We start from the raw sequence: 25,695 nt of genomic DNA, 5'->3' as shown, positions 1-25,695 counted from the left end.
AGCAGGTCTACTGCAGAATTTTGCCAGAACAAATGCATAGACATATAAGTGGACCTTTGCACTGGGCCACACTGCTTTTTTTTGTCCTAGCTTTTGTTAACTATTTGTAAACTTTTCAATTTTCCTTAAATTATCCTAGAGAGTGAGCCAATACCCAACCACTTTCTTACAAAACAGCTTAAATATTCTTAGCACTAATCACAACTCCTAACAAGCAAGTGGTACACACAATGCCTGTTGGGTCTTAAATTTTCCATTCAGATGTCAATTAGACTCATTTAAAATAAGTTCCAAAATAAAATGTGCGTGTGTCCAATGAGCCCCATTTAATTTTTTTTATTCTTACCTAAGCTAATTTTATTCAGTTGTCACTCATTTGAAATCTACCGCAAACTAGTTGATCCTCAGAACCTCCCATTTTCACAGAGGAGAAAACTGAGCTTTATTTTTTTTTTTCAGGTAAGGGACCAGGCAAGGTTGGCACTCCACGTGACTGGGAAAGGCCTGGGAATGAGAGAGAGCTGGGAAAGAGAGGAAAGAGAGAGATGAAAGAGCAGCAGAGAAAGGGGAGAGGGGAGAGAGAGAGAGGAGAGAGAGAGAGAGCAGGGAGAGCTAGAAAAGAACAGAGAGGGAGATAGGTAGCAGAGAGAGAGCTAGAAACGAACAGAGAGAGAGCTAGAATAGAACAGAGAGAGAGAGGAAGCAGAGAGAGCTAGAACAGAGAGAGAGCGAGCTAGAATAGAGCAGTGAGAGCTAGAAAAGAACAGAGAGGGAGATAGGTAGCAGAGAGTTAGAATAGAGCAGTGAGAGAGCAGAGAGCTAGAAACGAACAGAGAGAGAGCTAGAACAGAGAGAGGAAAACTGAGCTTTTAAGAGCTGAAGTAACCAGTCCCAGAGCACACAGAGAGAACTGGTGGAAAGAAATGGTTGTTCTGAGAGATCACACCTCTCCAGGAATACTTTTGATCTAAGACATGGATGCAGCTGCACATTTTCCTTAGGAAGGACAGCTAAAGGACACAATGGGGAGGATGGGAAACACTGAGTAAGGACCTCCAAATATTTTCTCTACCATAAAATCAGTGAGAAAACTGTCCAAACCAACCAATTTTGTATGACTTTCAAAATAAAACGTTTTTCAACACAATCAGGAAAGTAATTATTTATTCAAGAGAATTGGTGGGATGTTGCAAAGAACAAAGAACTTTGATCCTTTTAATTTTACTGAATCTAGTTTTCTTTTTCCCAGCATTGAAGGAGTCTTGGAAAATAGGGTCAAGCATTCTTCCAGCTTCAGGTTCCTATTCACAAAATATAACACTTGCCTATAAGATGTTCTCTAAGGACCCACCTATCCCATACAGGGCTTGCTGTGTTTGAATTACCTCAAAGTAAAAGAGCTTTGTTCTAGAGATGGTTCACCAGAACAGTTGCAGGAACAAAACTAAAGATGAAGGAACAATGAGTGAAAACTTCCTAAATATGGTGAAAAAAGTTATAAAAAATCAAACTCAAAGGAGTGTACAATTAAAGAGGTCCATATACAGGCAGATTTATTGTAAAACTGCTAAAAGAGAGTAGGGGGAGTAAAAACATAAAGTGAAAAGCTATTTATGACATGCAAGAAAGTCTCAATGGCATAGCAAGTAGTTGCTAATCAGAAACCATGGCCAGAGGTAGCAAAGTGATGAAAGTCATCCACTTCCAATCAAGTAAAAATTATATTTAGAAACCTGTCTTTTGAAAATTAAGGCAAAATTAATACAATTCTAGACAAATGAAAGTGATTCCTTGTCAAGAAGGGGGGATTGTGGAAGAAAAATGAAAGTGCCTTTGATGGTAACCCAAATGAAGGCAAAAGGAGAAGTAATGAACGGTTAAGTGCCAAGGTAAAAGCAAAAGATACTTTACTTGTATGTAACTATTGAAAGCTCTCCCAATGACTCCATGTCCTACTGGTAGACTTTATGAATTTTGCCTTCATTTAGAAAAATGAAGTTGAAACTGAATATAGTGAAGTGATTTTTGGTTTGCCAAGGGGCCCCAAACTGGTCTTTTTAAGTAGTTATCAGAAGAAATCAGAGTCCAAGAAGACAGAAACATGAGCAAAGAAAAACAGTTGAATAAGGCAATATAAAAATTTTAAAACGTGCTATTTTTTAAAAATCCATTAACATTAGGACACTAGTGCTACTCAGGAGGTTGAAATGTAGGTATTGGGGTTTTAAGCTAGCTGTGGTAAGAAATTCCATGAGAGTGCTACCCTGAGTGCTAGCAAATAGCTCAGGGACAGTGGCCAGTTCCTCAGTTCAGGCACCAGGGCCCCCAAAAATAAAAACAATAAAACTCACTAGTAGCATGCCTATGTGACTGTATGGGGCTTCTGTTGTCTTTTTTTTCACTTCCAAAACACCATTTCAAATGCCTATTAAGTTCCTATAACTACACCATCTCCTCCTTTCTAAGTTCCACTTCTAACTACTCTCCTCTGCCCACCCTTTTGGCTTTGCTTGTTTTGCCTACTTGAGACTATCTGGAACAGCTGTCCTGCTTTTCAGTAGCTGAAACCATAGTTGCGTTCCACTACATCTGGCTTGTTGATTGAGAAGGGAGCAGGGAGGTTAGGGCAAAGGAGAGTTTATCTTTGCAACAAGTTTCCAACTTAACTGGGAAATTATTGGTGCGCTCAATGACACCAGGTCCCATTTCTATTTATAAGTTATTTTGTACCCAATTTCCCTACGAGATCTTACTTATGCATCATTCATGACCAAAATGCAAGGAGTTTTAAATGGGCCACGGGTGTCTCCCAGTTTTTCAAAATAAGCTTAGGAGTATAGTTTGTCTTGTCCACGTCAATCGTTCCATCATTCTAAAGACAATATCAGACTTACAGAAAACGGAGCACTTGGTTGCCAGACTGAGTACCTTCAGTTCCATCTGCCCCGCCCCTATAGACCAAGTCACGTGAGGCGTGTAGACGTCATAAGTGATTCGGGAGTGGGCGTGGCCTTTCTACCTCCTGCTTCCAGCTTCCTTCGCCAACGGAAGTTGAGGCCGCCATCTTGTCGCGGGCGGAGCGTCGGGGCGAGTGCGCCGGAGGCATCGTCTGTGGAAGGGACGAACCTAGCCACGCGGTGCCCACGGAGTGGTAGGCCCAGGCCACAGTTGTGGGTGGGGTGGCGGGGTGTTCGGGAGAAAAGTAGGGACTGGGTGGCATCTGAGTTGGGTGCGGGCTACCCCAGCACGGAGACTTCGGTAACTGAGGGCCTTTCTCCGCGGCGTGCGCACCCTTGCGAGAGGCCGCGGGAGGCATTCGAGGGAGGAGCCTGGGCCTGTGCCCGGGTCCTCTGTAAAGGTTCCTACACTGTTGGGGCTGAGGGGGAAAGGAAGGCGGACCACCCTTAAGACATGGGTTTTACTTCACCGACCCACAGTTAAGCCCCAGAGTTGTAGTTTTTTTTTTTGTTGTTGTTTAACGGCCATTTTGGGAGTCTTGAAACAGCTACACGGGGCAGCCCAGGGTCAATTTGCAGTGTCAGGCACAACATGGACACTTGGAAACTCCACCCGTAGTGGGCCTAATGACTACACCGCCAGTAGGCAGTAGGTTTTCATGAGCATTGGCTTAGCCGCCACCTACGTGGTCCTCTTTAGTGCCTTTAAAGATACTCCAGCAAGTAGAGGAAGGTGGGTAGACCTGGTTGGTACACAACACAGATGTTATTGAAATATCCCAGAGCACGTTAATTTGTTCAATGGAGAAATTTTAAAGTGTGACAGGGATATGTGCAGTTAGGTAAGAGGACAAACAAGAAAACCTCCAGTGCTTCTCCTGCTTTCAAGGAGAGACCAGATACTTAAAAGAATCCTGATCTCCTTTTGAAAAAACCCAACAAAGTCTTAAAACTGTTTCATTCAGATATTACTCCCTGGCCTGCTTTCCTACTTGCTCTGGTTTTTCTTTCTTGCTGTTGTTTCTAACTTATTTATAAGATTTCTTTGTTGCTTTGAATGTCCCCCCCCCCCCCCCCGCGGTATAATCCCTGTTTTCACTGTATTTGATGTTGGTATAATTTGGGGAGGGAAGGAAAAAAACAAATTGTTTAAATAAGGATACAGGTGGATCCATTGCAACAATGAGATGTACAAGACTTTATGTCGAAAAACGAACTTTACAACTTTGGCGCCGGAAGGGGAGTATGGGGAGGGAGGGAAGTGGGGGTGGAGTGGGGGGAGGGAGGGAGGAAGGGTAAGGGGAAACAAAGGAGGCAACAATGTTTCATAAGAAATTTACTCATGCCTGGCGCCAGTGGCTAACGCCTGTAATCCTAGCTACTCAGGAGACTGAGATCTGAATATCACGGTTCAAAGCCAGCCCGGGCAGGAAAGTCAGTGAAGACCTGGAGACTCTTATCTCCAGTAAACCACTAGAAAACCAGAAGTGGTGCTGTGGCTCAAGCATAGAGCGCTCCCCTTGAGCTGAAGAGCTGAGGGATAGTGTCCAAGCCCAGAGTTCAAGTTGCAAGACTGACATAAAAAAAAAAATGTACTCATTACCTTGCTTATGTAATTGTAACCCCTCTCTCTGTATGGTATTTCACAACTTAAAAAATAGGTTAAAGAATTGAACACCCCTAATCTGAAAATCTGAAGTCCAATATATTTAAAATTTCAAAACTTCTTATGTATTACTTAAATGGAAAATTCCATTTTATGTGATGGTCAAAATATGGGCAATAGACTTTAAATATATAATTAAAAAATAAATGTACTAATTACCTTGCTCATGTAATTGTAACCCCTCTGTGTGGTACTTTCACAATTAAAAAAGTAAAGAAGAGGACCATCTGGATATGTTCTATGTTTGTCATCTTTCCCTATCCTCAGAGTATGCTTATTCTGAAGACTTTCTCCTGAAAAGTCCTTTATGGGCCAAGGCTTTTTTTATCCAGATGACTTCCTAGAAATCTTTTTCATGCTTATTACCCTTTAAGAGTAATTTCTATAGGAAAGGACTAAAGCCTAGACACTAAGGAAGTTGGTCTGCCTCTCCCATTCCAGCTTGTTACACTAGAATGTTGTCTAGGTCAAACTTAGTTCTATAGGGATATACACTCAGCTTTTACTCTAATGCAGTTTTGTACTGCTTTTCAATGTTCTCAGATAATCTTTAATATCTCCCTGTGGCCTAAACACCCCAAAGGACCTGAACCAAGATAGGAATTGTGTGAGCACATAATATACCCACTGCCACTCCCAGGAGTTTCTAGGAGACCATCCCCTAGCCTACCAATCTATTCCAAACCTGCCTTAACAGAAAGGCTCACTTTCAAAACTTTATGTGGGCCCTCCCTCTACTTTTAATGGCAGCTTTCACAGACAGTTCAGTGTGAGTTGTCAGAGAAACACAATCCTAATAATGTGTCTAGCCAGTGTTTTGTTACTGAACTTTTGGGGTCTGAATTATCCAAGCTCAGCCTCCCTTTTTTATATCTGTAGATAAGATTTCATTCTGAAGATGTCTTCTGGCCCTGTCTTTACTTTAAAAAAATGGGGGGAGGACACATTTTAACTACTGTTCACTCCTCTCAGAATTTCTTCTAACAGAAAAGACCTGCTCTTGTTTGCCTCAACTCTGATCCTCCTTTATTCTCCAGATTCCCAGCACACTGCTTTCTAAAAATCAATGATTTTCTGAACCGGATTCCAGCTGAGTTAACTGCTCAACTGCATGCTCCTGTGATGTTTAAAATGGCCTCTGAAACAACTAAAGTGAGTGTCTTCTTTCTCTGGCATGTGGGATGATTGAGTAAGTGGTGGGCCATCTGCCTGCGCTCCCACCACTTACCTCCTCTGAAGCTGTTTCTCTGTATCCATAGGAAATGCCTAAAGCCGGTGAAATACACATAGATGAAGGTCTTTACTCTCGGCAGCTGTAAGTGTTGTTAGTCATGGGATTGACCTGTGGGAGGAGGCATAGAGTTGATCCTGATACAGACATCTCCTTTTATGCAGGTATGTACTAGGTCATGAGGCAATGAAGCATCTCCAGACATCCAGTGTACTTGTATCTGGCCTGCGGGGCCTGGGTGTTGAAATTGCTAAGAATATCATCCTTGCAGGGGTCAAGGCTGTCACCCTGCATGACCAGGGCACAGCCCAGTGGGTTGACTTGTCCTCACAGGTACTTCTTTCTGTGGCTCCTTCCCCTTGCCAGAGTGATAGCCTATAATGAGACCAGTTCATCTATATTAGTCCTTCCTTTGACTACCCTCAGTTCTACCTTCGGGAGGAGGACATTGGTAAAAATCGAGCTGAAGTATCACGGCCCCGTCTTGCTGAACTCAACAGCTATGTGCCTGTTAGCACATACACTGGGCCTCTGGTGGAAGACTTCCTTAGTGGTTTCCAGGTACTAAACATCATCACCCTCTTAAAAGAATTATGAATCATTCTGACTCTCTAATTATCTGGTGTTCTCTCTCTTACTGTTTCCTTCTCTCTCTCCCCTCTCCCCAGTCTTTACCCCAGCCTTTGTGGAATTGTCTTGCTCCCCTTTCTATTCATTAGGCTCCCTACATGAGTCACATCTCCATTATGTCTGGCTTCAAAAGATTTGTCAAATGTGCTAGCTTTCTGTTTGTCTGGCTAGGACATAGATGAAATTCATCTTTGATTTGGGTTGGGGGGGTTCATACATTTTCCAGAAATGCATGTATATGTCTATACATAATGACATGGTCATTATGGGAATCAAGCTCTAGAGCCATACTGCCTTGATGTGTAGTCTTGAACTCTTGGAACCACATGGTTATGAAAAGTCCCTTAAACTCTTCTGCCTGAATTTCCTGACCATAGAACAGGAAAAATAAAATAATCTTCCTTGTAGAGCTTTGTAAGGGTTGTGTCTGATAGATGTTTATTAAATAAGTGTAGTGAATAGAGGAGTTCTTGGTGCTTACTCACTACTTTGTGGTATCTGAGAGGACTAATTAGAAACACTCACCTTGAATCACTATGGATTTGGAGACAGAAATTCCAGAAATTATGTGTGAAGAGGTATTCCTTAAAAAGTGGAACACATAATGTATATTGGGAGGAAACTCCATGAATTTGGGAATTTTCATATCTTGTGGTTCAATAGGGTGGCAAGTGGGTGGCAGTTTATATTTGCCCAAGTATCAGACTTTATTTCCAGTCCTCCTTTATCTGTTCTGTGGTGGACTCAGTATTTTTTCTTTTTTATTGAGGCTTCCATTATGGAATAAGGCTAAGCAGGCAAAATCTGGGTGATGATTTCTGTCACATTCCCCTTTTACTGTCAGCCTTTCTTTTTAGTCTGTTATTACCTCTCAATCCAGTCAATTAAGTCCCCTCAGCCTGAGCCTATTGTCATTATAGGTGGTGGTTCTCACTAACACACCTCTGGAGTATCAGCTGCAGGTGGGTGAGATCTGTCATAACCGTGGAATCAAGTTGGTGGTGGCAGACACCCGGGGCCTGTTTGGGTGAGTACCTGTTACTCTTCCTTCTTTCTTCATCTCCTGCTATAACCCAAGCCAAGAGGCTCCCACTACCCTTTTCCTCAGCCAGCCAGGTTTCCAGTTCTACTTGTTGAGTCCTCCCATGTGTCATGGGAGCCATCAGATTCCTACCAGTGATAGATGAGTATGTTAAGCAAGTGTTTACTATGTCTTCATGGACCAGAGAGTGCCTTATACACTATCTCATGCTCCAGTCTTATCACCTTCCCCTGCAGGCAGCTCTTTTGTGACTTTGGTGAGGAAATGATTCTTGTAGATTCCACTGGGGAGCAACCACTCAGTGCAATGGTTTCAATGATCACCAAGGTAAGCAGTTCTTCTCGTAGCAGGTGCTACATCTTTCCTGACCACGGGCACTTTGTACTTGTCTGCCTCTAAATGTTACTCCTTTTCCAAACAGGATAATCCTGGAGTTGTCACCTGCCTAGATGAATCTCGGCATGGGTTTGAGAGTGGCGACTTCGTGACATTCACAGAAGTCCAAGGAATGAGTGAACTCAATGGCCTCCATCCCACACAGATCACAGTGCTGGGTATGCCAAAACTGTAGGGGTGAGAAATGGTTATCCAGAACCAGGGGAGCCTCATCCTTGGGTTTGGGCAGTCCTAGAGGCCAAGAGAGAAGTGTATGTTTCTTGAATTTGAGGTAGGACATAAAAGATGTTTTCATTCTTTTTAATTTTAATAGCTATATTCTCTTAGAATATTTGCTTTAAAATAGTAAAGTGTGTCTTTGCTTTGTACTTGGTGATCATTTATCATTTTGTTGGTTTTTTTTTCCTTACTGAGGTTAATACACATTTGGTATTGGACAAGTGTTTTATGGAAGAAGGCTGGTTGGTTGACTTGAAGGTTTGACATAACATCCCACTGCATAGGCCAAGTGATCTTGAACTAAATATACCCCTGACTCAACCTCCAAGGGCTACACTGGTATTATAGGCATACATTCAGATGGGAGATGCGCTGAAATGTCTTGGCCTGAAGAACTTCCTTGTGTCAGATAGGACAAAATGGCTTGGTTAATTCTTGTCTTGATGTTGCCCCTGATTTTGTGAGGGTAGTAGGGACACTGCATGGTCTGACCATTTTTCTGTCCACGTTTGGTTACTCCCCAGGTCCTTACACCTTTAGTATCTGTGACACCTCCAACTTCTCTGACTATATTTGTGGAGGTATTGTCAGTCAAGTCAAAGTATCTCAGAAGATTACTTTTGTGAGTATGGGGATTTGAGGATTGGAAGGCAAGCTGGTGTTTCAGGCATTTCCAGTTGGCTTGTTGTTTCTTTTTACACCTCTGGCCTTGATATCTCACTTGCCACAGAAGTCCTTAGGAGCCTCACTGGCAGAACCAGACTTTGTGATAACAGACTTTGCTAAGTATTCTCGCCCAGCTCAGCTACATGTTGGATTCCAGGCTCTCCATCAGTTCTGTGCTCAGCACAGCAGGGCACCTAGGCCCCACAATGAGGTAAGTGGGTGCTGAGCCAGCCAGGGTCCCTGGCTTGAAGCTCTGTCACGCTTGTGCTTTTTTTCTATTTCCTCCCTACTCTTGCTACTTTGGTAATGTGCCAGGTTCTCTCTTGGTCCTTCTGGCCCACCAGGGAGATGCAGCAGAACTGGTAGCCCTAGCGCAAGCTGTGAATGCTCAAGTTCTACCTGCAGTCCAGCAGGAAAATCTGGATGAAGACCTCATCCGGAAGTTGTCCTATGTAGCTTCTGGGGATTTGGCACCCATGAATGCCTTCATTGGAGGCCTGGCTGCACAGGAGGTCATGAAGGTCAGCATGTATTTGGGAACGGGTTGGCCTGACGTTACCCACTGACTCCACCACTTGTTGTCTACCTGGGTCTGTCCTATTGACTGGGTGGCTTTCCCTCCACAGGCCTGTTCTGGAAAGTTCATGCCCATCAGGCAGTGGCTATATTTTGATGCTCTTGAATGTCTCCCCGAGGACAAAGTAACCTTCATGGAAGACAGGTGTCTGCCGGTATGTCAGGGAGAAGCAGTATGACTGGAGGGGGAACATCTCGAGGGAAGATTCTAACTAACCTGCCTGTTTTCACATGAACCAGCGCCAGAACCGTTATGATGGACAAGTGGCTGTATTTGGGTCAGATCTGCAAGAGAAGCTTGGCAAGCAGAAGTACTTCCTGGTGAATGACGCTGTTGGACCCTCATTGCCTTCACCTCTCCTGATCACTGACTACCTATTCTTTCTGGGCTTTGGTCTTGATTCTTGGGGGTGTCATTATAGTCGATTGATCATGTGCTTTTTTGGTGTACATTGAAGAAATGGCTGACACATCCTTTGATTTCCTTTGCCTCCTCTGTCAGGCAACCATAGTTTTTATGGCCCCAGAGACCTGCAACTGTACCATTGAACCTCTTACTTTCTGGGAACATCTGCAGTGGAAGAGAAGAGTAGTGGGAGGCTTTGTGTTGTCTTCACTCATTTTGACTAGATTCTCACTATTTTCCAGGTAGGTGCAGGTGCTCTTGGCTGTGAGCTGCTCAAGAACTTTGCCATGATTGGGCTAGGCTGTGGGGAAGATGGTCAAATCACAGTTACAGACATGGACACCATTGAGAAGTCTAATCTGAATCGACAGTTTCTCTTCCGTCCCTGGGATGTCACGGTGAGTGACAATATGATGGGGTTCTCTAGCTTCCTTTTTCTGCTTTCCATCCTTACGCCTTTATAAAATATTTTCTTTCATTTTCTAATCTTTACTGCATTTCTTCTCAGCCTTCTTCCCTTTAATTAGGCAAATATTTGGTAGTTTTCTACATTCTTGAATTTTGTCAGTTTTCACAGCTCTTTTTCTCAATTATATGCTGGAAATGTGGGAGTATGGGACAAGACTGACAGCATATTCTAGGAAATGTAACATTTACTTGCACTTGATTTGTTTTATACTCCTCATTTTAGGCTCTAGACATTTAGAATAGGTAATGGAGCGAAAAAGAAGTTTCCTGGCTTTCTCTTAACAGGAAGATTGCATAGTGTCTGAAATTCACAAAAATATCCTAAGTCTTGTAGTTGGTAACTCTCACTGAGTTCACATTATTATAGAGATGTCATGAAGGTTGACAGGTCCAGTGGCTTAAACATGTCACTGTAACCAGTAACATTGGTTTGAGGCCAGCCAGGGTAAAAAGTTAGTGAGACTCATTCCTCAAAGAAAAAGCCATGGCATGAAGGTTTGAGTACAGGTGTGAGCATAGTGGTCCAGGCCTCGCCCTGGGCCCTTTTGTGAAATATAACTAAAGCAAACAGGGCTGGGCCTTCCTGAATGCTGTCCCTGCTCATGCTCATGTTCTAACCCAATACCGCGAACACCCAACAGACCAAAGATGGTAATAACTTATTCAAATTCCCTTTCAGTCAGAAGCAAATTATAGGAAGTCTCTTGTATGTTATTTTTCAAATGTGTATATGCTAATTTTATTAGCATAGTTTAGTTCTACAAGGACCATTTGCTTACATACATGTAATATATCTTATCCACTGGATTTCCTTCATCACCCTCCTTTGTCCCCTCTCTCTCTCTCCTAAAAGTGTGTCAGGTAGTTTCACTGTTCTATTTCACCTTCTTTGATCATATTCATCATTTACCAGGCCCCTTTGTCCTACCTTCCATGATATCCTACCCCAAGAGTCTGTTGGAGGTATGATTTCCTTTGTTATTTTCAATGTCCTATCAGTTGTTATACCAAGGGTTTTACCATCTTATTCACATATTTTACATTGTAATCAGAATAATTTGGCCATAGCTGTCTCATTTCCTATCTCCATACCTCTGTTGATCAGCAGCCTCTTAAGATTTTTGTGCAATCTTCATACATAGTTGTACTGCATTTTGAAATTTATTTACCTCTTCCACTCTTTATTCTCTCCATTCCCTTGTTATCTTTTTTTATCCCACTAAATAGTCCGAGTTAAATCATATTGTCTCTTTGTGTGCATCTGTAGGTATGTGTTTTACATGCTTCATTTTTTACTTACTCTCCTGTCCTTTGTTCATATTTCTCATTTGTTCAAGAATGAGTACTATAGCGCAGCTAACAGAAGCACTTTCTGAGACATTTGGTGCTGGCTCATTCCTGTAGTCATAGCTGCATGCATGGTAGGCTAAGACCTGATTATCCTGGTTCATTGCACTCCTGGCCTGGGAGCTCGGTATGATCCTGTCTCTAGTTGGGCACCAAATAGCCAGAAGTAAAGCTGTGGCTCTATGGCTCCAGTGGTAGCATTAAGCAATAAAGCTTAGCATCTAGCCCCTGGATTCCTACCACAGGATCAGAATGCGCGGGCGCGCGCGTGCACGCACGCACGCACACACACACACACAGAGTAATGCACATGAAACTACTTTCTGAAGTTTTCCTCAAGATTTGTTTGACTGTTGCCATAGACAAAATATGATGACCAGATACAAACTTCCTGTTAGATTCCAACAAGTGAGAAAACAGCTATTTGAGTTTGAGTTACCATGAAGGATGCTGCTGTGCAGTGTGGACAAGGAAGGCTGCTGGGGAAAAGGCATCTGCTCAAACATCTGGATATAAGGGAATAAGAGACATCTGAGGGAAGAGTTTACCCAAAATAAGGGTGGGGACTAGTGGATTTTTTTGATAAGGTGAAGATGACTTAGGCTCTGAAAGGATTCTATTTGTCTCAATACTACCACTTTGTTTTCTTTGGATGAATAACACTCTGGTGGCACTGACTAAAATAGAAACATGAGATAATGGGTGCTGTGAGTCTGATGTCTGATTCTTAATTGTGTGAGTTGTTTCTTCTTGCTCTCCCCTCCTGCCACCTTTTTCTTGGCTGCAGACTTGGGACATTTTTAGGTGTTGTCACCTCTTACTCAGGAGCCTGCTAAGCTTGGAGTCATCATTAGGTAAATCTGTCCTCAGAGTAAGCATGTAAATGGTTATATGTTACCTTCTTGCCACCCAGAAACTAAAGTCGGACACAGCTGCTGCAGCAGTGCGACAAATTAATCCCCTCATCAGGGTGATGAGCCATCAGAACTATGTGGGCCCTGACACAGAGCATGTCTATGATGATGACTTTTTCCAAAACTTGGATGGTGTGGCCAATGCTCTGGACAACGTAGATGCACGTAAGATTGGTGGTTGGTGGGTAAGGATGAGGGCAGAAGTGTGAAAGGGCATTGGGGGAATGTTGTCTTCCTCTCTCACCAAAATGTTCTTCCTATTTGTATGCCATTCTCCTTCCTATTTCCTTCTGAAGGCTTATACATGGACCGGCGCTGTGTGTACTATCGTAAGCCTCTATTGGAATCTGGTACTCTAGGCACCAAAGGAAATGTGCAGGTGATCATCCCCTACCTGACTGAATCTTACAGCTCTAGCCAGGACCCACCTGAGAAGTCTGTCCCTATTTGCACACTGAAGAACTTCCCCAATGCTATTGAGCACACCCTACAGGTAAACAATCTTGGAAGTAGAAGGGGAATTGTTAGACAAGTGGATGATGTCTTTGTCACCAAAAGTTTTGTACTCAGGTGTAGCAAACCCAATATACTATGTGTCTTGTTGTCCAAACTTCTGAGATTTTAATAACAGCCTAAGATTTTAACAATCTATTTAATTTTGTTTTTGAGTGGGACGAGGTTTAATCTTGGGTCTGTGTTATAATAAGTTGGCATTTTAACTTCCTCCTCGTGCCATACCTCCAGTCTGCTTATTTTTTCATTTTTTGAAAATGTATAAAGGATATAATTTGTTGCATATGTGAAAACTGAAAATGTTCCTTTTTAAATATTTTTTGACAGTCCTGGGACTTCAGTTCAGGGCCTGGGCGCTGTCCCTGAGCCTCTCTCTGCTTAAGACTAGTAAAGAACCCCTTGAGCCACAGTGCCACTTCTGGTTTATTCTGTGTAGTTTATTGGAGATAGGAGCCTAATGAACTTTCTTGCCCAGGTTGGCCTCAAACAATGATCCTCAGATCTCAGCCTCCTAGGATTAAAGGCCTGAGCCCTGGTGACTGGATTGAAAATTGAGAATGTTTCTATGCATGCAGTACTGTTTTACTAAAAATAAATTTCTGAATAACTTCTCTTTTTGGTTGATGGGCCTTGAACTGGAGAGATTGTACTTATGATGCATGTGTTGAGGTCCATTTCCAAGTTTCTTTTGTTCAACTTAGTTTTGAGGCATAGTCTCAATTTTTGCACCAGCATGAGCTGGGCATGACTTGGGTCCTTCCACTTTATATTTTTTGTCTTACCTAGATGGTCACAGTATGCCATCATATCCAGGTATTTGTTGAGATGGAGTCATGAAATGGCTTATGTTAGCTCTAGATCTCATCCTCACATTTTGGTACATCGATCACTTTTACTGTTTGTAGGATTTCCTACACTATTAAAATATCTAGTTAGATTTCACTAACTAGCTGAAAACATACTACATAAGTGGTATGCTCATCCCAGTTTCTGTACATATGGAACATTGTGTATTATTTAACTGGACATACCCCATATTTACGTGGCAAATACATTATTTTTGTAAGAGAGACTGAGGCTAGGTTGTTTTATTGTATGCCTGCTGAAGTCACAAAGGTAGGTTGTATGTGGAGAATTGGAATTGAGCCTGAATATCCATAATCTAGATAGAGTAGCTGCACAATGAAGATAACTGTCCTGTCTCACGCACATTCCAGGAACAGCAAGAGTGTATAATGGATTATTTTAGTATTTTTCCTTTTTGCATTGAGCCATTTGAGACAAAGCAGTTACAGAAGTTTTCACATGTAAATACTTGTGGAATTCAAGGTCATTTTTTTGTTTTAGGTGAAATACAAGGGAAATTTTGGGGACCATCTTTGGAAGGCTTCAGTGATCTCCCACATAGAAGCACTGTGTGCTCTTTCTCCTACCTGTGTTCACTGATGGTCTTTCTGTTACCAATAGAAACTTACCTTGTCAGCTAGTGTGCTGCATAATTCTGTTTGCTCTGTCTGCAGTGGGCTCGGGATGAGTTTGAAGGACTCTTCAAGAAACCGGCAGAAATCGTCAACCATTACCTCATGTATGTCCTCAATACTTTTCTCCTTAGCCCTGACACACTCAGCAGTAGGCATTTTTATTTTGTTTATGATTGTATAAAGGGTTACATCATGACCATATACTCATACAATGTTCTGTGAGCAAATTCACTCCTCCCCATTATACTCTCTTAACACCATTCCAGCCTCCCTACCTTTACAGAAGATACCCATTATATTGACATTACTTACACATACTTTTATACATATGTTTATACAGACACAGCTACACATCATATGTATATATGCATGTAGGTTTACATGTATGCATATACACATATCTTAATATCTTTACGTGTATCTGTATGTGCATTTGTGTCTTTGTGGGATTTTGTGTGTGTGTGTTTGCCACCTATCACCCCTTCTTTTCCTACTCCTTTTGCCTCCTGGTTCTCTTTCAGTCAGTCCCTGTTGTACACTCAAAGTCTCATTATTAGTTATAGTAATAGTCATTACTACAATTTCAGCAGTAGTATTTTAATTGTTATTTTCATTCTTGCTTATGACCAGGTATTACTCTGTTGTGAATTATATACCCCATTTTCTTTATCAGTTGTTGGCACACAGGCTGATTAACTGCAGCTTGGCTGTTGTAAACATTCCTGTGCTAAACAGCAGTGTGCATGTATTTCTTTGGTATTTTGATGTATAGCTACTCATATGCCCTAGAGTGGTGTGCCATGCATTGTCATATGATAGTTCTGTCTCTAGATTTGTGTGTGTGTTCACACAAGCTCATGTGAGTGCACATATGTGCACAGGTGTTGCACTGGCGGTTTGAACTCAAGGCCTGATTTTTGACTCCTGGCAGGCATGGTTACTGTTTCAGTTAAGTATTTTTGCTGGTGAATTTGAGGTAGAGTTTTGCAGGTTTTTTCCCCTAGGATTTCTCCTTAGTACCTAGGACTACAGGTAAACGCCATCAGTAGCTGTGCTATTTTTGTTTTTTCAAGGAACTTTGATACCTATGTCCACAAATGGCATTAATTTACATGCCCACCAGCAGCGTATGATAGTTCCTTTTAGCCACATCCTGCATATCATTTGTTGTTCATTTACTTAACGTTAGCATCTCACTGGGGTGAGATGGAATCTAGTGTTCTTTTGATATGCATTTTTTTGTAGTGAGGGATGTTGACCATTTCTGCATGTGTGTATTGGCCATTTGTACATCTTCTTTTAATCCTGTCTGTTTAATATATCCTTTTACTTCAATTTCTTTTCCTTTTGGTCATACTTGGTTTAAAATCAGAAACCCATTTGCTAGGCAGGAAGTCTACCACATGAACCACTTCTGCCAAACCATGGACATAGTGGGTCTTTGCATCCTCTCATGTCTTCAATTCCTTTCTTTTTGGAGTTTTTCAGTTTTGTTGTAAATGTGTTTCACTTTCTTAGTCAAGTTGATTCCTGGTATTTGTTTGCTTTTACTGAGACTTGTGAGAACTGTCCTGATTTGTTTCTCAGCCTGGTTTGTTGTTGGTATTGAACAGATGCTGCTGCATTTCATGTTAGCTTTGTTTACTGCAACTATGCTGGAAGTGTCTATGAAATGTATGAGGTTTGATTTGGTGGCCACTGTAGGATCTCCTAGTGTGTAGAATCTTATCTGAATACAGGAATGACTTGACTTGCTTTCATCCTATTTTTGTTTCTTTTTTTGTTTTTTGGTCAGTCGTGAGGCTTGAACTCTAGGCCTGGGCCTGAGCTCTTCAGCTCAAGGCTAGAGCTCTACCATTTGAGCCACAGTGCCACTTCCAGCCTTTTATGTTAATGTGGTTCTGAGGAATTGAACCCAGAGCCTCATGCATGAGAGGCAAGCACTCTACCACTGAGCCACCTTCCCAGCTCTTATTTTTGTTTCTCTCTATATTTTTCTTGCCTTGTTAATCTGACTAAGAATTGAAGCAGCATACTGGGAGTAGTAGAGGCAGTAAACACTGTCTCATTCTTGGGTTTAGAGGAATTGGATCAGTGGCCTCTAACCTGTAGAATATTGATGGCTGCAGGATTATCAGATAATGACATGCAGATATATATTCCTTCTATTCCTACTTTCTTTAGAGCTTATATTGTGACTTCTGTCAAAGGCTTTTTTCCTGTGAGAATTGTTATGATGGTGTGATTTGTGCACTTGATTGCTTATTTGTTGTAACTGTGTTGATTGACTTGTGCATGGTTCACGAACCTGGCATCTCTGGAACAATCTCCCAAATACGTCATGGTACATGATTTTGTCAATGTGTTTGTTTACAAGTACTTTGTTGAGAATATTTCTATATCTATTTTTGTTAGAAAATATATTCTATTAGTCTGTTCTTGTATTCTTGTCTTGTTTTGGTAATGGCAATACTAACTTCATCTAATCCATGTGTTAACATTTCCTCCTTTTGTGGTTTATGGAGTTCTTGGGGGTCCAGACAACTTTTGTTGGAAAAAGTTTTCTTCCCCCAAGAGCTACCTCTGGGTCTTTTGACTAATATTTACTTTCTTTCTCAAATTCCTAATAGGGACCCCAAGTTTGTAGAGCAGACACTGCGTCTGGCAGGGAACCAACCTCTGGAAGTGTTGGAGGCTGTGCAGCGCAGCTTGGTGCTACAGTTGCCCCATAGTTGGTCTGACTGTGTGACATGGGCCTACAACCATTGGCACACCCAATATTCTGAAAATATTCAGCAATTGCTGTATAACTTCCCTCCTGACCAGGTACTGCCTGTTTCATGGGTCTTTTTGTGACAATCATTTTCTGGAAAGAGGAAGTTTAACATAGGCTTTCAACATGTCCTCTGCTAGGGTATTGAACTGAAACCCTCCCCAGATCAGTGATTATTTAAGCCAGTGCTTTCTGTAAACATCCAGTTGGGTCCTGTTTGCTTAAATACAGGCTTTGCCTGCCCTGTCCCTCATTTCCAATGCATGTTAGGATGTGCTGGGTCTTGCCTGACTAATAAAGCTGTACATGTTATAGTTGAGATATTTTTGAGATAAAAAAAGTTATAGGGCCAGGCACCAGTGGCTCACACCTGTAATTCTAGTTATTCAGGAGGCTGAGATCTGAGGATTGCGGTTCAAAGCCAGCCCAGGCAGAAAGTCTATGAGACTCTTATCTCTAATAAACCACTAGAAAACCAGAAGTGGTACTGTGCCTCAACCAGTAGAGCACTCACCTTGAGCTGAAGAGTTAAGGGATAGCGCCCAAGCCCAGAGTTCAAGCCCCATGACCGATAAAAAAAAAAAAAAAGGAGTTATATGTGTAGATTCAAGTCTCAATTGTATTTGAGCCTAGGGGAACTGGTACATTTTCTCTGTATACCACCCAGTGATTGTTGATTTCATAGGTTTATGAGGATTAAGTTTCCATCTACTAAAATTAGCCTAACAAGTCTGCAAGTTTGTTAATCGTCTTTGACCCAGTATGAAGTGCTAGAAATAGTGAGTTTGGACTTTGAAGAGCCATATGACCAGTCATGATTCCTAGAGTCTTTTCTCTAGTAACCTGTAAAAAACAAAAATTAGCAACAACACAAACCCCCACAACTTTGTGTTTTTATAGCTTTCAAGCTCAGGAGCACTATTTTGGTCCGGGCCAAAACGGTGTCCCCATCCACTCATCTTTGATGTGAACAATGTAAGTCTCCTTAGTGGAGTTGCCAAGTATCTAGTGGTGGTTGGATGGATGAGACTGCTTAGCCTAGACTCATGTAGGATGGTATGTATAATTGTTGCTTTCTCCCCAGACCCTGCATCTGGACTATGTGATGGCTGCTGCCAACCTGTTTGCCCAGATGTATGGACTGACAGGTTCTCGGGACCGCACTGCTGTGGCCACCCTCCTACAGTCCCTTCAGGTCCCCAAGTTTACTCCCAAGTCTGGCATCAAGATCCATGTTTCTGACCAGGAGCTACAGAGTGCCAGTGCTTCCATTGGTGAGAATGTTCGGACATATGTTTAGAAATCACTCTACCTGTTCCCTGTCTTATCTAAGCCTTCTCAGTAGCCTCTTCAATTGGTCATATTTTGTGACTGTTGCCAAGATTATTCACCCCTCTCTGGAACCTCCATTTACTATATATTGTAGGGATATATGAAGTATTTAAGGGTCAAGGTTAGTTGAAGCAAACGGTCTTTGTTTTCTTCTTTCTTTGAAAATTTCAGGAAAACTGAAATTCTGTTTGTATTGAATTTAGCTCGACTCAAACCTAGAATTTTCCAGCCTTAAGAGTCCAAAGTGCTGGAATTTAATACATGGATGCATCCATCTGGCATGTTCTTCCCTTTTCATATGTGCATTTGGCCTCGTTAGGTCTCCTTTCTTGGGTTTTTCCTTGACCTTTTTTTCAGAAAAGAAAGGAAGATGTTTTCTGCCAGGGCGTTGCCTAATACCTTGCTTGATACCTTACTTGATGTCTGCATATCTACATCATCTTTGCCTCTCAGTAAACTTTATAGATGGCAATATCCTCCATCTCATTGTTCAACTCTGTATCCCTCCATTATGCATCATGCTGTATTTTCTTTCTTCTTGGACTTTCTTAACTCTGGCCCTTATAATTTGGACATTCCTTCTTCCTGTGTTATTTCAATACATACATCTTCACTACATTTTTCCTTTTCTATTTAGCTTTACTTTTCCACTTTATCTTTTCTCTTCAGAATTTTTCTCATATATCCAATTCCAGTGTTTCATTTACATTCTCTTTGAATTTACCTGAATTTCTCCTTCATATTTTCTGATATCTATTTCAAATTTGACTTAACTTCCCATGTCTTATTATTTCCCACTGTTAACTTTTCTCCTTCAAGGTCTCTCATCCCATTTTTCTCTCATTTACATTCTCTCTGATGGTTTTCTTATTCTATTTTCTTTCTGCAGTCAAAACACCTAGGATGTACCATGTTAATCTTAACTATGTGTATACATTCACCAGTGTTAAATGTATTACATTTTTCTGTGCAGCATGCCTCTTGATTTTTTTCATCAGTCCTTGGCAACTTGTACCTGCTTTCTGTGTCCATTAATCTGGATAGATCTATTAATCTATATATACCCTGTAAGTGAAATCTTACAGGGATTTCTCTTTGTGTGTCTTGCTTATTTCATGTAGAAAAGTAGTCTTAATTGTGCCTGGACAGATGCCAAGACATACACATTCTACTAATTTTGTCCATGTCATTATTCCTGGTATAAGAAGTTCTTTTCCTGGGAAAGTAGAATAGTATTCTACTGTATGTATACGTTCTCTTTTATGTGTTGATGAATCCTCTTGGTACCTGTGAATAATTCTACATGATTCTTTCATCTCTGTTCCACAGATCCTCCCAAGTTAGCATCTGTTTGTGATTCTTACAACTAAAACCACTCTGTCCTCTTTATTCTCATTATTCAAGAATAACTTTTTCAAACTTTTTATCTGCTGAATATCTGCTATACCTGGAGTCTTTCTACTTCAGTCAGTTGCTTGACAAGGCTGATGGTGTACATTTCCATTTCTCAGATGATGTCCACCTGGGAAAATTCATGGCGACCCTTCCAAGTCCAGTCATGCTCCCTGGATTCAAGATGTACCCTATTGACTTTGAAAAGGTGCTGGACAAAGGTCTTGAAATGAGGTGGGGGGGAATGCAAGGTTTTTTCCAAGATTTGGGCATGAAGTGGAACCCAGTTGTTTGATGTGTTTGCCTATAAGGAGTGTAGGAAATAGTTGTCTTCCCAAATGGCTAAGAGAAGGCTTTTTCTCAGCTGACTTTACACTGTCAACAGGATGATGACAATAACTTCCATATGGATTTCATTTTGGCTGCTTCCAACCTCCGGGCAGAGAACTATGACATTTCCCCAGCAGACCGGCATAAGGTAAAGGCAGTTAAGATCTCCTCCCACGCTAAGGCTTCCCACATTTTTTATCTCCTGCATACCCTGTCCACTCTGAACCATCACCTTTGCTGGTCCTGTTCTTTCTCACACACAGAGCAAGCTGATTGCAGGGAAGATCATCCCTGCCATTGCGACCACCACAGCAGCTATAGTTGGCCTTGTGTGTCTGGAGTTGTACAAAGTGGTCCAAGGACATCAACAGCTTGAGTCGTATAAAAACAGTTTCATCAACTTGGCCCTGCCCTTCTTCAGCTTCTCTGCCCCACTTCCTCCAACACATCACCAGGTAGGGGTACTTTCAGCCTAGAAAATTTCCAATTAATTATCATTCTAGAAGTCTATTGTTGGTTCAGCAGATTGTGAGTGTGAAATAGAATTACCTCAGTTAACAAGTTCTAAGTCTGAGAATAGGACATAAGATGTTGTGTAAATTGTGTGGCCCAGTTCATTAATTAGACATACTTTTGAAATTTTTATGGGAAGTAAGTCTGTGACTGTTGTATTTTCAAAAGAAGGAATGTCAATTTACTTTGAGTACACTAAGTGAAAATACAATGCAAGTAGTAGGTAATTGGAAGAGATACTAAGGACTCAGATATGTTTTACCTTTGTGGTCACTACACATTTCTCCCACTTTCCTGAAATAAGACATGGGAAACAAAATTTTGGAGAAAGGAAGGGGATGTGGTTAATTCAACTTTAAGATGTGAGGGCTATTAGGATAACACTTCGTTATATCTGTTTGTCTCTCAGTATTATGACCATGATTGGACTTTGTGGGATCGCTTTGAGGTACAAGGCATGCAGCCTGATGGTGAGGAGATGACTCTGAAGCAATTCCTAGAGTATTTTAAGGTAAAGCTCCATTCACCTTTACTTACCACTAACTCTGGGCTAGTGCTTGTGTACTATCCTAGCTCACTGAAACCACTGTTCCCTTTCTTCCTCTTCTCTCCAGAGGGAGCACAGATTAGAGATCACCATGCTATCCCAGGGTGTATCTATGCTCTATTCCATGTTTATGCCAGCCACCAAGCTTAAGGAAAGGCTGAATCAGAGGTGAGTTGGTATTTGGGCAGAGAGGAGGAGGCTTTGTGTGGTATCCTGAGCTTCCAGCTGTACCACTCAATGTCCACTCCTTCTTTGACCCATCTGTCATTCCTTTTTTTATTTTGTTCTGATCTTCTGTCTAACTCAGGATTACCCAGATCGTGAGCTCTGTTTCGAAGCAAGAGCTGGGCCGCCACGTACGGACCCTGGTACTTGAGCTGTGTTGCAATAACCAGAGTGGAGAGGACATCGAGGTTCCTTATGTACGATACATCATACGCTGATCTACTCTGAACCCTATCATTCTGCTTCCAAGTCCTGTTACTTATAGTAGAATGTGATCCTAGCCAGACCCATATTTCTTCTTTGTAAGAGCTCTTTACAATACAGCTTTGTGCTTGTTCAGAACTGGACTTCAGAATAAAGGGTTACCTCCCTGTGATATGTCGTTTTCTTAGGGAAGTGAAGGTCTTGTCCTTGATAAGAGGGGCATGGTCTTTAGTACTTTGTAAGCTGTGGTGACAGTTGAACCCAAAGTTGTGATCCCACACCAGCAGCATGAAGTTGTCCAAGACAAGTAAATAAGACTGTACCTACAAATGGGATACAGTGATTGTTCTTTTTTCCTTCCTGCTGAGAAAGGGAGGTAATTGGGCAGTCCCTCCATCACCCTGTGAGATCCCCTGCTTTTTCTACTTTTAGCTGGCAAACCTGGTGTTAGGGGAAGAGTTGAGATTCTATACTTCACTTACCTCAATTTGAAAGTAATTACCTGTAGAGACATGATAGATTTGTTGTATTACTTAATTCATTTTTATAACCATGAAAAAAAGACATAAGTTCTGGTGGAGTGAATAATGTGTGAAGTTCTCATTTAGCAGTTGGCAAATTGTTTATGCACATATGTTCACTTTTGTTTGTGTACTCTAGTCTCTCCCTAGTCGGGCTTACCCACCTCACCTTGTTTCATGTATGGAACCTGGACATGGATTTATACATTTACAACTTTAAATCTTTGCTGGACTAGGAGGTACCACTGCCTCCACATGCATTCTATACATGTATGTCGTGGCACATGTTGAAACATCACCCTTCAAGCTCCTGTTATCTTCCTCAACCATTTTCTGTTCCCTCTTTATTGGATTATAATGCCTCCTACCTTCCAGAGCAGCAGTCTGGGAAAGACATGGGAGGGAGGATAACCATATCATATATAGCAAGGCTGTTTAAAGCATTTTTTAAAATTGTAAATAGGAAATATGATGTAAATGGGAGATATGATTGTCTTTATATATCAAACACAATACTTAAAAGGAAATAAAACTAAAATTTAGTTTGGGGATGTTAGGAAGCTTAGCAGAAGAAAGTTTTTATTGGGTTTTTTTTTGGTCGAATTGAAAAAAAGTTGTTTTTTGGTCTTATTGAAACTCAGGGCTTGGACGCTGACTCTTGACATTTTTGCTCAAGGCTAGCATTCTACTACTGAAGCCACAGCCCCACTTCTAGCATTTTTTGGTACATAACTAGAGATGAAATTAGAGATGAGTCTTAGGGACTTAACCTTCCCAGCAGACATATCTCAGCCTCCTGAGTAGCTGGGATACATGTGTGAGCCTGATTTGTATAGCATGATTGACAGATCCCTGAACTCAAGGCAGAATGGTAAGCAAATGAGGATATGAACCAACTACCTTGTCCCCACCATTTCTTATATAACCTATTATCCAACTTCATTTAGAAATAATCTGCTTGTCAGTGGCTGGCACTCCATGCTTAGGAATCTCAACAACTTTGTCTTAACAGTGGTTGGGGTATGTGACAGTATCTCTTAGATCTAGAGCAACAGTTGCACTCTGACACATGATTAAAGTATGCCAGGCATGAAGAAAAATGAGAGAATGTTAAGTCATAATGGAAAAAGTAAAAACCTTTTTCTCTAAGAACTAGAATTGACAATGGTAAGTATACTAGGCTGTTGTAATAAAAAAGTTTATAGCTGTATTCCACATATTCTGGCACTATACACAGGCACTATATATACATTCCAGCACTATAACATACAGGCACTATACACACCTTTTAAGAACCCTCAGGGATTTGGGAATATGCTAAAGAGTACATCAGGATTTTGTCTTCCCACATTGAAAACATTTGCAATGGCATTGTCTGTTCTTCGTAGATTTTTTCCTCCTGGTATGATCAACTATGATCAAATTAAATTCACCTCCCACACACACAAACTGAAGACATAATCTTAGGTTTCTACAGGGTTAGTTAATGAATTCTCCATCACTCCCATCTTGTGAGTTGTACTTAAAATGTTTTCTAATACTTTTGAGTATTTGATAGTCCTTTATTTGGTGAAAATATTCTTCCCATAAAAAAACGGAGAGCTCAGGTGGGACACCATGGTGACTGGAGATGACCCTTTAGAAAACATGGGATACAAGATGTGAACACAGCAAACCCAGTTATGTGGCATGGTGTCATGGCATATGTACTGTTCCATACCTAAATAGGTTTAGGCCAGAGGACAGGATCACAGGAAATTACTAGTCCGAGGCACTGGATTGTCAGGTCTGGTAACATCAGCCATGTGCCTGCCCCTGCTTCCAGGGATTCAGGCAAGACCATCACCTGAGGGGCAGTGGCATCTCCTTTCCTGATCATGAAGACAAAATGCCAGTCCCTACCATTCACCATGTAGCCAATATGGCATTAGATAGACCTGACCTCCCTACTTTATAAGTACTCAATCTTACTGCAAGAAAAAACAAGTGGGGCACCAGAATGAAACTCAGTTAAAAAAAAAGTTTATACCATGGTGGAAAAACACAAAAGAAAAAAATCACACAGCACATTATAAGTACATTAAAAACAAGAGGAAGAAAGATCAAACCTCTTGTGTCCCTATCTTGGGATTCATTTCACTTGACATCTTATGTACATACGTACATATGATCATATGTAGCCTTTGACCTAATATGATTGTCCTAGACAGATACTAGTTTTGCAGATAGGGAAACCATGGGACCTATGTTTCTTTGGGCCTGGCTTGCTTAATATAATTTTTTCCAAGTCTTTCCATTTCCTAACAAATGGACCAGTGTCAGTCTTATTTGGGGGAAATAAGGAAACAGGATGAACTATTGTAGCAATGAGAGGTACAAGACACTATCTTGAAAATGAACTTTACAACTTTTGGAGGAGATGAAGGAGGTGGGGAGGAAATGGATGGTGGGGGAAAATCAAAGGGTAACAATGCTCGATAGGAAATATACTGATTACTCATGTACCTGTAAACCTACTGTACAATAAAATAAGAATGCAAACAACTGCACATAAAGAAAATAGGAAAATTATGATTTGAGTACATTACCTTTATCTATACAATTTTCAACCAAAAGTTCAAAAACTGTCTTAAAGTAGATGATGATAGATTTTAGTGATCAGAATTTGTAATCTAGGAATTAAATATTAAGCTTCCAAAGTAAAAAGGCAAAAACAATAAAAACATAAACCTTTTGAATCTGTTGGTCAGCAGTTTGGTACAAATGTCCAGGCAACTACTACTTTCTCTCTGCTTTATTTTTGTTTCTTTCAGCATCTACTTTTCTTCTGTTTTCTGAGGCTCCGGGCCTAACACAAGTAGGACGCAGAGCAACAACTCCAGATTTAAAGGATTGAAGGCTTGAGAAAGAACAGATACAGGAAAGCAGGCAGCCAACTGTACCTGACATTAATATCCACAACAGGCCAAAGGCCCTAAACAGGTAGCTAACAAAGTCTTTCTTGTGCTTCCATTCACTAGAAGAATAAACACCTAGAGGTCCAAGAGGACTCCAGGAAAGAGATGCTGCTGAACCCTATAACCACCTGAAGGAGTTTGACATACTTTGCCCCAAGCCTAAAAATTCTAGGGCCTGAGTGGAAGATGTATGATCTTTTAGTCCCATAAAGACAGTGATAGCATATCAAAACCCATGCAGGGAACACATACAACCCAAACAGGTAGAGACCAACCTGACAACCCAAGTCCATGTAGGACAGCAGATTCTTTTCCTTGCCTGGCATCCATGAAGACTGAGATGAGGGTGAATATTCTGTCCCCAGAGGCGACAAGGAAAAAGACATATG

The 25,695-nt window shown here is 41.3% G+C and overlaps 1 protein-coding gene across 3 annotated transcripts; it reads left to right on the top strand.

The window, feature by feature from the left end:
* Positions 1-3,065: 3,065 nt before the first annotated feature.
* LOC138823774 (ubiquitin-like modifier-activating enzyme 1) lies at positions 3,066-25,247 on the top strand. 3 transcript variants are annotated; one of them, XM_070017332.1, is made up of 26 exons: positions 3,066-3,151; positions 5,661-5,775; positions 5,883-5,938; positions 6,019-6,187; positions 6,281-6,415; positions 7,405-7,511; positions 7,763-7,853; positions 7,948-8,080; positions 8,666-8,763; positions 8,872-9,018; positions 9,152-9,328; positions 9,434-9,538; positions 9,624-9,704; positions 10,032-10,187; positions 12,518-12,683; positions 12,815-13,011; positions 14,552-14,616; positions 17,143-17,338; positions 18,186-18,260; positions 18,370-18,559; positions 20,129-20,217; positions 20,395-20,487; positions 20,603-20,794; positions 21,262-21,363; positions 21,467-21,567; positions 21,707-21,982. In XM_070017332.1, the coding sequence occupies exons 2-26, from the start codon at positions 5,746-5,748 to the stop codon at positions 21,840-21,842; spliced, it is 3,087 nt and encodes a 1,028-aa protein (XP_069873433.1). In that variant the 5' UTR covers positions 3,066-3,151; positions 5,661-5,745; the 3' UTR covers positions 21,843-21,982. The 3 variants fall into 3 exon arrangements, with proteins under 3 accessions (XP_069873433.1, XP_069873431.1, XP_069873430.1); XM_070017330.1 differs by lacking the exons at positions 3,066-3,151; positions 21,707-21,982 and adding exons at positions 5,325-5,392; positions 25,163-25,247; XM_070017329.1 differs by lacking the exon at positions 3,066-3,151 and adding an exon at positions 5,325-5,392.
* Positions 25,248-25,695: the final 448 nt, after the last annotated feature.

Source organism: Dipodomys merriami, unplaced genomic scaffold, assembly GCF_024711535.1.
Source record: "Dipodomys merriami isolate MVZ:Mamm:240054 unplaced genomic scaffold, mDipMer1.0.p SCAF_123, whole genome shotgun sequence".
Taxonomy (NCBI): domain Eukaryota; kingdom Metazoa; phylum Chordata; class Mammalia; order Rodentia; family Heteromyidae; genus Dipodomys; species Dipodomys merriami.
Note: the sequence above shows the minus strand (reverse complement) of the source record. Positions and strands in the feature narration are given on the sequence as shown.

Coding starts and splice junctions, on each gene's coding strand:
- LOC138823774 (XM_070017329.1), top strand. CDS start 5,343: ATGTGGGCCCTCCCTCTACTTTTAATGGCAGCTTTCACAGACAGTTCA. Junction 5,939..6,018: donor GGTCTTTACTCTCGGCAGCT/GTAAGTGTTGTT, acceptor CCTTTTATGCAG/GTATGTACTAGGTCATGAGG. Junction 18,261..18,369: donor TCATCTTTGATGTGAACAAT/GTAAGTCTCCTT, acceptor CTTTCTCCCCAG/ACCCTGCATCTGGACTATGT.